The 14,117-nt window shown below is 25.1% G+C and overlaps 1 protein-coding gene across 2 annotated transcripts in view; it reads right to left on the reverse strand.

The window, feature by feature from the left end:
• Positions 1-14,117, reverse strand: part of LOC132922069 (uncharacterized) — a 111,275-nt gene that overhangs the window by 16,065 nt on the left and 81,093 nt on the right. For both annotated transcript variants that reach the window (XM_060985391.1, XM_060985390.1), the window contains 3 exons: positions 10,244-10,449; positions 2,881-3,016; positions 2,673-2,806 (listed from right to left, as the gene is read on the reverse strand). In XM_060985391.1, the coding sequence (XP_060841374.1) occupies positions 2,673-2,806; positions 2,881-3,016; positions 10,244-10,449 (476 nt within the window). The remainder of the gene's footprint in view (positions 1-2,672; positions 2,807-2,880; positions 3,017-10,243; positions 10,450-14,117) is intronic.

Consider the following 14,117-nt stretch of genomic DNA (forward strand, 5'->3'; position numbering starts at 1 on the left):
ATTGACGATAATACATTATGGTTATTCTTTTCATAATATAAAATATATAAATATAATAATGTATGTTTTTTCTGATTTTTTTGTATCCCAACCTCAATAGTTGGGTTGACTATATTTGTATTTTATTGTATTGATTAAATGACCTTTAAAAATCTATGTTCTTAAAAGTAAAAACTAATTTTTGTTTTTAAAGGTCAAACGAGTTATACATATTTTTTTATGCTTGCTAAAAAACCTACATTATAAGAAATTCAATTTTTAACTAAGAACAATTTAAAAATATTATTTAAGGAGGGCAGATGCATACTACTCTGCTGTTCATTAGGTTTAGGTTTTGAGGGGGCGTATTAAATTTTAATTTTAATTCAAATTCAATGATATATCATTGTATACGAAAAAAATATTCTGAGCGGAGGTGGTTTGTCAGTCTATTAGTATACTAAGTATAAATTAAAATATATTTCATGTTTTTTTTTTTTTTGAAATAGCTATTAAATCGATTTATTTTACTAAGGTAAAGGTAAGATAGGTTGATTTATTTTTATTTGAAATTATTGTTTTTATTATATTATTATCAGTATTTAATTATTATAAAAATATTTAGTCATAATATATTATTCTATCAAATTTTATGTATAACTCGATATTTAATAACAATTTTTTATAAATACTATAAAATAGTAAAAATAGGTTTATAGTATAAATAAATAATAAATATCTTATTAAAATGAATAAAAAATAGTATTACTTATAAAATTATAGGTACATAATAGTATATTACACGTAATGATTTTAAGTCTTCATGAGTAATGTTTTTGATTTATAACAAAAAATAATATTATAATATTATATTTTAATAATATAATTAACATCGTTATTTATCATTAAAATACGTTTTTTTTTCAATTTTAAGCTTTTTCAAATGTCTAAAAATTGTAATTGTGTTTTTATTTTTTTAAATTTTTTAATTCCAGTATTAAATACCAATTAGGGATATTATATTACATATTTAAACCTTATAAATGGTATAAACTTATTATACTTTTAGACATTTACTATAAAAATTAAATATTTTATACATTTTTTGCTTAAAAAAACCTGTAAAGTTGGGAATTTTCGTGGTTTTGAAAACATTTTGGAAAAATGTAAATTTCCAATACATATAAAAAAATATTGTGATTATGAGATTTTAATAACTGCATAGAGATATAAAAAAAAATTATGTAGAATCTTGTATTACATTTCTAGCAAATTGAATATTTTTTTATTGAAAAAAAAAACCGAACATTTCTCATGCCTACAAAATTATAATATAATATTTATTGAAATTTTAAAGTATCTACGGTTATTTGTTCTTAAATTACCACAAACAAACAAAAATCGTTTGAAAATAAGTAGTTATTATACGGGTGAATGTTCAATGTCGATAAAATTTAAACTTCAAACGGCCATGAAAAAATTAATTTGACTATCTAGTAGAATTTTTTTTTTTAATATTGGTTGAAAAACGTATAAAATATATTTTATCATAATTGTTTGTAAAATTCAATTTCCATAAAGGCAAGTGTCCCGCTGCCTCGTATATTTTGATACACGAGTAAGTACTGGGTGGCTCTAGGAATCGAGAATAATTTTTTCGGTCATTTTATATTCAATAAATAAAGCGTCTACTGATTGGTTTTTGGCTCTTGTGTCTTTCTTCTTAAAGAATTTAAGTTTAGAATCTGCTTAACGGGTCCATAACAGATTCCTGAGGTATACCCTACAAAGCTAAGAAATTTGTTTTGAATCCAATTGATTTTCCGAGTATTGTGTGCTGTGAAGTGTAATCATACCATTGTCCCATATTGTGATATAGAACTGGCCTGGGTGCTGTAGAGGGAAAAAGGCGATTTACTTTAAAAAAACTTCTTTGGGTGTCACTGAATAAAACTGACAACATACAATTATTTATTGATTATATACTTAACACAAGAATGAAAGTCAAAAATGAAACATAACATGGACGTTAGTAGTCGTGGTAGTGACGTATTTTACACGGTTTACGCGGTCTAGTAACAATTCATTGAGACTATTTAACCGTAAATGAATGCTCCACACATCCAATAATGTTACACTATAATAATGTATGCTTACACATTTCTAATATGTTTTATTAATAATATAATTTTCAATCTGCATAATATAACATAATTTATTATTATAAAAAGGTATATATTATTACTTATTATTATTATAAAAAAGGTATATATTATTACTTATTATTATTATAAATTAATATTACTGAAAGAGATTAATTAAATAGTTTTGAATTTTAACACGCAATATAATAATATTATAATATTATTATATTATATATTTTTCTGATGTTTGATGTTCTAAATTCTAATAAGTGTGTATTACACGACAGTGATGCATCAGATTTGCCTACATAGGACGCCGCGTAACCACTTTACCATTAAATGTTTTTTTTTCTTTCCAAACACGATCGTTTTATTGTTTATTTAAATATCTAGTAATCAGTGAACAAAGAAATATTATAAGACAGCGTACAGACTCGTTTAACTCGTGTATAATTTGTCTTTGTTTTTTCATCATTTACATATAAATACCGATATATTTAGAATTGACCTGTTCGTAATAACTACTATAAATATTTTGTTACAAATTACCTTTCGTCCGTTGACCAGCCATGTGATTTCGGGGACAGGCTTGGAAGGCCCTGATGTACACGTGGCATCCAAAATATCTCCTACATTGAACACCTCTTTGAAAATTTCAATCGTAGGATCGGTATTTTGAATTTCTGAAAATAGAAATAATGTTCTTAGAACTTTGTAAGTACTTCATTAATATTTATATAACAAGCAATTTGCTTACTTATGACTGTAAGGTCATGAGATTCTGATGTTTTACTATATATTGGAGATTCTGTAGTTACTGTGCATGCGTATTGGCCAGAAGCATCATGTTGTACGTCCATGAGTGCCAACTCTGAAGGTTTTGTTTGACCCCACTAAAAACATACAAACAAATTATAATGTATCAAATTTAAAATTTAAATAAGACTTATATATTATATGTTTTGTATCAGTTATTTAAAAAATGTATGTATATATTTTACAAGTAAAAATCGTATTTAATTTTGAATTATTAATCGATGAATAAATCATATAACAAATGTAATAACAACGTAATTTGAATATGTTCTGACAACAAAATATAGTAGACCATATACTTAAATAACAATATTTGGTGTGTATAATAATAATATACCATTGATTATTATTTATATTCAATGGAAATTATCAATTAAATATTGGTGACTTAACAAATATGTATTCATTGAATAAATGAATAATTGTAGGAATTTCAGTGATTAAAGTTAAATTATTTTTAATTTATGTATAAATACTATGCTATTTGTCTCTACCATATATTTTCATTAATTCTACTAAGTATATAAATACACTATATGTGTGACTTTTTATTGTAATCAATTTACAGACCATATCTTATAAGTATAAATTACATTTTTTTAAACTTTTATTTTACTTTTAAGAATTAATATTTTCTCCCTAATATTAATTTTTAAAAATGTTTTTGTTTTATATTATGATGAACATCAATTTATCTTATTAATTTTGTTTATTATACATCAGGAAAAATCCACATGCTTTTAGAATGTTTTTAAAATTTTTAATAAATGTACATACTCTTTATAAGGAAATTATTTTCGATGAATTTAATATTTGTTAAGGTTTAATACTTCTTGTATTTCTACTCGTTTATTCATTAAATAATTTAAATAAATCTAAAAAAAATTGAGATTTGATCAACCTTTTGAAACTTTCATACAACTTAAAAAAAAAAAAAATACAGTACTTGGTTTCAATAAAATCCTAAATGTAACGATACCAAAACAATTTAAAATATGCTCTACCAGTGACACGAAGTCAAATTTGTTGTCATAAAAAAAATACTTACAGATTTTGTTGTATAAATTATTACCATAAATCATGTTTTATGAGTACTGACACAGTTAGGTTAGATTACACGTGAACCACACGACTGCAGTATGTTGTATGTAAACGAATCAGCGCGTACCAAAGCTTTAAATATAGGTTACACGATATTATTCATATCACATTGTATAATATGGTTTATTGTAAAACCCGTTTGAAGTGAAATAAGAAAATAATTTTTATTTTTGGTGTTGTTTTGATTAGATTCTATAGTTAATTATAATATATTTATTATTTATATTAAAATAAATGCGATTTAACAATACATTATAGTGGCTCGTTTGTCACTTATTATTATTGTGTCCATTGTCTGTATTTAAAACTTTTTTCTTTTATTTCAACAAAGTAATACGTTTTGCTGTACGAAATTATAAACGGTCGAAATGTTCAACTTCGTAAACTTTTCCACGAGGATGTGATACATTTATTTGAATAATATGATATGTATAGGACTACACAAAACACAATTCCATGCTGTAAACTACAGCAGTATAAATTGTTGTTCACAATAGATTCTATATATCTGGTACATGAATAAAATTACTAACGACATGTAAAGAGCCGACGTGTGCAAATTATATTATCTTATCTTTTTTATTATTTTTTTTTATACATAAATCGCGTTTCACTAGCGATTGACATCATATAATAGCTAATGGACGGCCAAGTGGTACGATAATCAGGGTCAACGCGTACGTGCGGTAGTGGTGGATTTAATACACGTGCTTTTCAAAAGTGTTTCATCGCTCTTGTATACTCATTAAATAACATATTAAGATAATAAAATGTACCGATAACTGTAAAATAACATTCAAAATCCATAATATTCATGTTTCAAACGCTTTTTACGTTAAATTGTAGATAACATTTAAAATTTTAAAAAACTAAATTTTAAATTAATTATGTAAACTAATTTTTATTGAAAGAACCTATCTTATTTTAGCTGTATAAATATTATAGTTTAAAAGTATTTCACTTAAAATTGTTTTTTTTTTTTTTTAATAATTATACAAATAAAATAAAATGATAAAAATGGTAATTAAACAAAAATATGTTTATAACACAATATTATGTATTATTGTATTTAAAAATGAAAAACATTTTAAATGGTTCGGAATAATAAAAATAATTAATTAACCACTATTAAATGTGCGTTTCAATGTCACAAACTAGAAGAATATTTTGATGCTACGTTAAAATTAATAAATGATTAATAGTATTTTATATATTTTAACAGAACAATACATTAGGTTTGTATTAATTAAAATTGAAGTATTGTAATTGTATTTAGTGTATTGCAAATCGTCAATCAAATGTCGTGACTTATAATTATCTAAGTGCGTTTTTATTTTGTATTGTCTGTGTCCGATTGATTTAAATTAATAAATTGAATTTCTTTAGTATTCACCTCGTTTGAAAGTATTACTATGAAATTAATTTATCACAAACTTACACAAAAGGTTACAAAAAGGTTTAATAGTATGCGTGAAGATTGGAATTCTTTAATACTTACTGAATGATTGTTTCATTGTTTTTTTAACTTCTTGTTAAATGATTTAAATTAAATTTATTTCAATGAATATAATTTTGTGTTATTTTTATAAGTGTGAATATCTATTATCGTATAATACTCATAATATTTTCAATTTACATTGTATACGTCATACTATATAGGCACTTACATACCAATTAATATATTATATTTCTATCAATGTAGGTTACAACAAGTTAAAAAAGTGCCTGCATTTGTAAAGCTATACAATACAATTGTTACCTAATCTAACCTATATAAAAGTTATTGCTAATAATTATAACGAATTATATGTTTATATTTAACAATATAGAATTTAATGTCCTATCATTATTAAAGCATATTTTGTGATATTATAAATAATATTGTTTTTACCCATGGTTTCACGTGCAACATTTTATTAAGAACTGCCTCAAATTTAGTTAAATGAAGTCTTTTAACATAATTCTAGTGAGCACTACGAGGAGGTGGCTAAAAATTTATCCAAAAATATACATAATAAAGTTGACATGAGCTTATTAAATCTTGATATTCAACACAATTGCTTGATTAGTTATTAAAGAATAATTACATATAATACATAAAATAAATATATTTTTAAAGATGTTATAAAATTACAAGTACAAACATATACTATACAATAATTAATTTAATATACCTACCCAAACTCAACTTTTTAAATTTCCTATTTAATAATTATTTTATTGACACTAATACAATATATTTCTGGAGAGTGGTAGAACATTTCCTCCTCGTAGTGCTTTTTGGGTTATGTTAAGTACATAAATAGTTTAATTACACTAATTTTGAGACATTTTCCCAAAAAGGTGAATGTGAAACCGTAGGAGAAAAAATGCAATTATTTTTAGACGAAAATATGAAACTACTTTATCTTATTTGGTCGATAAGAAGACGTGGGCAAGAAGAGAAAGGTCATTTTTTGACAAAAGGAGTTGCTCTCTACAGGAGAGTTAAGACCAACCGCTATAAAGTGTAGGTGTATTCATCAACAAATATTATTGCCATTAGGTACGTAAGTACGTTAACTATATTTCACTGTCATCTACTTTAATTACATTGAATTTGCCATTCAATTGGCAAAGCAAAGGGTTATTGTAGATTGTACGTATGTTTATAATTAATTCAATAAACAGTTGTTTGCAGTACATATGATGATCATGTTCATTTGATCACACACGTAAAGTGCACCAATATTCTGAGCAATATTATATCATATTTCACAGTCAAATTAACACTAACCATCATACTTTCTGGAGTGACGCGAATTAATTTTATTACGAATGAGATGACTTTTTCTTGTTTGATTATAGCTTATATTATATATTTTTAACTCACCAAATCGATCTACGATTTTATTAATACGAGTATTACAGCAATAATTTGCTCCTTTTGATTTTTGTTTTTCGTTTCACGAAATTATCACTAACAATCTGATAGGCAATTACCAATTATAAAACCCTAATCAATGTCACAAGAATTCATAGTAATCAGAAAGTGCATTATAGTTATTTTATCAGTTGTTACCACGATCCAGAGAGCATTTAAATACCAAGTGAAATATAATTCAATTATTCAAATTCTTGTATTTTTTTAAAAATTTGAAGTAAACTTTATGCCCATAATATGTTAATGTGCTTAGATTTTTTATGACATTTAATAAATATTCTATGTTGATACAATTTTTTTTTAATGATAATCATCTTTTTAACTATAATTCTGATTAAAAGCTGATAATGTTTTATACATTTGTGTTATAAATGTATAATGTAAAGTATAATAGTATAAAATAAGAAATAAAAATGCTCAATGAATCATCCAGTATACTAGGTGATCAATTAAAATGTCTACACTCATTATCTCAAAAAATTATAACTTTTTTAGAATTATTTTTTTACATAACTTTATGTCATTAAAAAACAACATTTTTGAAAAAACTAATTTATTACAATATTTTTGTTATTAATTATTTATTATTACGTATGGTTTTTATATTTTTAAATGCCAATCTACATTTTTATTTTCAAATTCTGCTACACAAATTGATTGTTTTGTGTATGGTATTTTTCTCATTTTTAAATTTAACACAATGTCCCATAGTCTAACTTTAATACTGCTAATACTGCTAATACTGTGATAATATATTATATTGCATTAAATTATTTTTAATGTTTTTACTTTAAATTATTATTATAGTGGATTCTTATCGTTGAAAATACTGTAAAAAGATAAGTTTTAAACTGTTTAAAGACAACAGCAACATATAATATGAAGGTCGAGGCCCTCCATAAGCCCCTGATCATAGACATCAACTAAAAACTATACCGTTTTAACTATTTTTTTTAGATATTGCGTATACATTTATCGATTCTTACACACACGCGCGTTGTTCTGTCACGCCAAAATATAATAATTAATATTATAGTAAGGTTGATTTACACACGGGTAGAAAACGGAGTTGACGTTTGATCGACGGCACGCCTTGGGTACTATGTGTGTTGTTCATGGTTATCTATGAATTTAATTTTGTATCTCTATAATTGCTGTAGGATATAATAGTCGACGTTAAAATTTAATAATTTATAACACAATATAATTTAAGTTTAGTTTTATCGATATTTAACAAGATTATTATGTAAATACTTAATTTACTGCCGTAGTGCCATAATTTCGTTATATACAACATGTTTACAAAATTTAAATATTGAGTACATGAGTAATTATGAGAGCCATTAGTCAGATTAAGTCTCATATTGTAATTTTTAATTATATCCAAAGGGAGGCTACTTATTTTAAAATCACAGCATGTAATTGTTTGCTACAACATATATGTGTAGTAAAACAAATAACAACACTTGTAAGAAGATCAACCTGCAAATAATGAATACTTGAAAACGATTTAATACGAAATCAAACAATAATGGATGAAGAGTTTTGCAATAGCAAAAATATAAAATAAACCATATAATTTAATCAGAAAATAAAAACATTTTATAATTTTTTTTATTGCCAAGTATAATTGCCATTTAGTTAACTAAAAGTGAATTTACTTATATATATAAATATATACCATTGTAATTTGTATGGTATCAGTGTTACTTAATTTATAATTATATTATTAAATAGAGTCCTGGTTCAAAATATTGTCGAAACACTCGATAATGCAATATTACTATTATTATTATTCAGTGTTGTAGGTAGATACGAGTGAAATAAGACACACGGTCCGATGATATTTATACTAAATTGTTGTAAATATATGCATAAAAAAATATACTTATGGGCTATGAACACTGTTATAATGCAACAGTTGTATATTTCTGATGTATTTAACGTGTATTTAACGCCATGCACGTCAATTACGCGCTTAAGTATAATGCTAATACATAATATAAAATATATGTTTTACAGTATTGTGGCAAGGTATTAAACATATATATGTATACTATATATATTATATCAAGAGAGAGAGAGAGAGAGAGACTACGGTATCCTTTGCAATTATTTTAGGCGAATCTATAGCCTTTTTGGACCCAAAGTACTATATTCCGATGTTGACTCGTTCCGGTGTGTATTCTGAGGGGGCAGAGGTGGTGTGGATAACAATAGAAAATACACATGGTTAAATACGTCAACGACCGTTCACAAACAACGATGGTGAAACTAAACCAAAGCGCAATGACAACACGCACGCTGATGTACGATGTCGTGTATTAATCCCGTCCCGGTGTTATTACTATTATTCTCCTCTACGTATCGTAGGATGTGGATGTGACGTGGAAAGGGCGTGAATTGGAAGAGAAAATACATAGACATATTGACATGCAGTACTCCAACCACAAACCATATGAAATTCACATACATTTTGGAAAATATAAATTATAATAAATCCTAAATATAATATGTGTCATGTGTGTACTATTTAGGTTAGGTTAGGTTAACTTATCCAATTTACTGTTAAAAAATAAATTACAAATTGTATATCACTAGTAGTATAGCAAAAACTTAAAATAACTAAATTTGTCTTAATTTTAATTTATATTTTTAGATATATCTAAAAAAATTGTAATCTATTTTTTTTTGCGGTTCTTATTTTTCAAGTAATATTTTACTGCTCGCATAATTTACACCAATCGTTGTCCTCTAGATAACCTCACGTGAATTCAAATAGTACCGAAATAATATAATTAAATCTCGTTCTCAATATTATACTATTTTCGATCAGTTACATCATAATAACTCATAATTACACGTTATTTAATTAATAGGAAATTTACCCAACCAAGTCTCTTTATCCCTTTTCCTGTGGAATCTCGGGAGAATTATGATCATGGCAGAATCTACACGAGTTCCACGAATAGTGAGCTTCAACCAGTTAGGGAAGTTGTTTGTACGAAGCTTTGAGAGTGGCAGACTCCAGTCGGCCATCAATGCTAGTAAATCAACTTCTGCAGATGACAGCGGAATTGTCCTGACAACTACCTGACCCTTTAAATGCACTGCTAACAATTGGTGTTTTATTGTATATATGATTTTTAGTACAACACATCTTGTGATTGAGAGTAATATTAACGCAGTTCCCATCCCAGTTACGATAACACAAAGAAAAATAGGTATAATAGTAATACTAATAAAGTAATAAGAAAAAACAAATATGTGGATCACTTACGTCAAGTTTTGCTCCAGGAATTGTGTGATTGATGTACGGTGGTACACGTCCTCTGATATACTGGAACAATTTGTCACCGCTTTTGGTCCACTGGACCTTGTAAAGTTGGTTTTCAACCACCGTGTGGTTACATTTGAGCACCACTGTCTCCCCCAGTTTGGCGTACCTGGGTACGACGGCCGATAGTTCGAATAGGTCATTGCAATCTGAAGATGAAATGTCAAAAATGTCATGTGTCAGTGACCACGTTTAAGCATATATTATTATTATGATACATGTATATATATATATACATGTGTGTGTGTGTGTGTGTGTGTATGTGTGGACGTGCGCTAGGTCCTCCGTTTCTATTCACAGTGCCTCTTTGACAGAAGTTGTGAAATTTTAACTCACAGTTGACGCTATGAATTTATAAGCACGACGTTGTGTATATATATTTGGATTGCAGAATTTAGTCTTTCAGCACAAAGACGTTGAAGCTACAAGAGTATGTACGACGCACTATAAATTATTTATGCCTAAACTATTTTTTAAATCTTTTTTATTTATTATAAAAGAAGTGTATGTGAATTTAATACTTTTTAGATGAATACTTAACTAAACATTACAGCTGCTCAATTATAACAAAACTGTTGTTTTCTCTCTTCAAAGTAAAGGGACTTTACGAGTTTTTATATATAAATTATAAATATATAATATATATATATATTTAATAGCGGTGCGCTGGTGTGGCATTATACGTAGTTGTGGCAGCCATAAAACTTTTGATATATGTTCTACGAACTTCACAATCAGCTCTACATATAATAATAAAAAGTAATCTGCTGATTATGTTTATTTAGTTTTTATCTATAGGTATATTTTATTTTTATTTAATCTTCAAGGAGATAATGGATCTTACCGAACATATTCCATTATAGATTCAACGAAGTTTTGTAAATTAAAATAATTTGTAAATGTATATTTAAATATTTCAATACAATTTGTTTATAAGATAATTACAATCTATACATCTTCTTATTAGATTATTTAAAACGCTTTTTAATATTTATACTTTTCTTTGACTTTGAACTTAAAGTGTATTCAATATTCCGCACTAAAGACTATAAAAGTTATAATATTCAGATTACTTTAATTCTCAGTATCGTAACTTATAGCTCAGAATTCAGACGAGAAAAAATAAATATTTTCATTACATTTATAGTGAAAAGGATAAATTTTTTTTTTAATGATTAGTCTATTATAATATGTCAACTGTTCATATATTAATAACTATTCAAGTAGTATTCATGTAATATGACTTAAAATACAATTAGATATATTTTTTAAGCTCTGATACTGACTACCCTTATTGTTTTATATGTTTTTCTAGTTTTTAAAATATTTATGGACGTTTGATTTACATTATTATAATAATTTAAGAATATTCGTTTCTACATAGAGGTTTGCCATACGAGAATGGAACGATGAATAATATTTAATGTTTAAGTTATAATTTAAAATAATTGTTTATTTTATAATATAAACTTAACTTAACAATGAATAATAATATAAAAAATATAACTATTGAGTTAACAATATTATAATCTAACAATGATGAAGTGTTAATAGTATGTTATAGTATAGAATATCTAAACGATAGGATGAATAAGAAAGACATTATTTGATCGAGAAGAAAATGATATAATAAAAAAAATATATAAAATTCAGTACAAAGATAAAAATTTGATATTCAATATGCATTAAACCTGCAGAATATCAAAATATCGCGAGTTTATATAATAATTACGATATTATCGGTAAGCTATATAAGTACCTATAATATATAAGTTGTATTTATCTCATAATATAGAAAGAGAAAGTATAATATCTTTCTTAATGTATCAAATATAAATTGTGATTAATTCTTAAATATCATATTTATTATTTATTTAAATATTAAATATATTTTAAATATAAGTTTATAATAAAAGAAAAACATAGTTTAGGTTAGGTTAAATGTGTTTTATAATACCTAGTCAAAAGTTTTAACATTATTCAAATCTTATTGATCAAGTAAAATAATATTATTTTAATATAACCTTTATATTATCATATTATATTTTGTTTTATAGTATATCAGGACTATTGATAATGTTAATATCTATAAATTATATTATTTAATAAATCATTTTGTAATTTTTCAAATGCTGCGAATTTGAAATTGAAGAAATATTTTATAAAAAATAAAAATAAATCTTTGTTGTAGAATGATACACAGTTTAAATATTTTATAACTATAATTATTTTTAATGTCATCAAAAAACTATAAACATAAATAAATTAATGCAATTTATATAATATTGTGTTTTATATTGAAAAACTGTAAGTATGTTATTGATATACAAGAACCATATATGACATATTGATATTTTAAAATACTGTGGAATGTAATATTAAGACTGAAAAATATTTTATTATACCATTTAATATTTTATCGAGATACTAACACCTATATTGAAAATATTGTTAGTTAACCTCGTTTAATCTGATACGAAAATAAAATATAGTTATATGCAGTTTGAAAGTAATGGTTTTTCAATAAATATATAGGTATAAAATATCTTTAATTTACTGGAGCCATTTTAGTTTTATTTCGTGGGTTTATTGCATTGTATGGTTTTGAATGTTAAAAGTTTACAAAATGTAAAGTTTTATTTTTGCATAGATAGCTATTACTCTATTAATTTAAGTGAGCATTAGTCATAAAAAAGACAAAAGCAAATTTTCAAAATCTTCATACTATATTATGCCCATACCATCAATATAGGTATTCAAATATAGACGAATGAGATAACCATAAAAAAAAGTTCTGTAAGAACCTTATGGTCCACACATGTCCGTACATAACATAACATGGTGGTTTCAATCGCGTCAATTGAACACGCACAAACGTTAAAAGTGCTACTGTGGAATAATTTAAATTCCCCAAGAGAACCAAAGAAACGTTTTTCAGGTCACCATTCAATTTCATTTAAAATAATAATAAAAAGGAAAAACAACCATTTCCTGTGTAAAAAATGATTTCACATTACATTTTTTTATGCATTGAATATGATCCTACTTGCATTTTATAATGACACATGTACATATTTTCTTCATTTTAATTTTGTAATACACAAAATAAAAAAATATCTGACATGTATAGTTTATGGTAAATACCGAGGTATTTTCTTTGAACGATTTTCATAATTTCAAAGGCAAACTAGAAATTATTAAAATTACATGTTAATTTAAGATGAATAAAATAAAACAATAAAAACATCTAAGTGTTTCTATAACTTTTATACATATCTATTTCATAAATCGAAAATTATTTTACATAATATTACAAACATTAACACAAAAGAACAGCTGAATAAAGTATAATTCAGATAATACAAATTAAATGTCGGAGATTAGCATATTAATATCAATGTTAAATTACGCACCATATTTATTATTACCTTAAATTCAATTCAATTTTAATGCAATAGCACACAATAAATTATAATATATAACACAATACAGATGGTCACACGTTCATAAACGGTAAAAGATTCATTACCTAATTATTACAGTTTGTCTACATCGTAAAATTTAATTAATTATTCCACTATTGGATTCGTTATTAAGTTCGTCTTCTGCCTCCCCTGGGCTTCTACAGTGATGGTAAAGAAGAAACTGCGCCATAATTGTTATTAATATTCATTGAACAGTATCATACTTTTGGAATTATAACAACCAAACTTGTACATCAGGTATCAGGTTGTATACATTATTATAATTGAATTATTTTTAAATGTAAAGTTAATTTTAATAATAAAATAAAATAAATAATTTTTAATTTTATTTA

This window comes from Rhopalosiphum padi, chromosome 2 (assembly GCF_020882245.1).
Source record: "Rhopalosiphum padi isolate XX-2018 chromosome 2, ASM2088224v1, whole genome shotgun sequence".
NCBI lineage: Eukaryota > Metazoa > Arthropoda > Insecta > Hemiptera > Aphididae > Rhopalosiphum > Rhopalosiphum padi.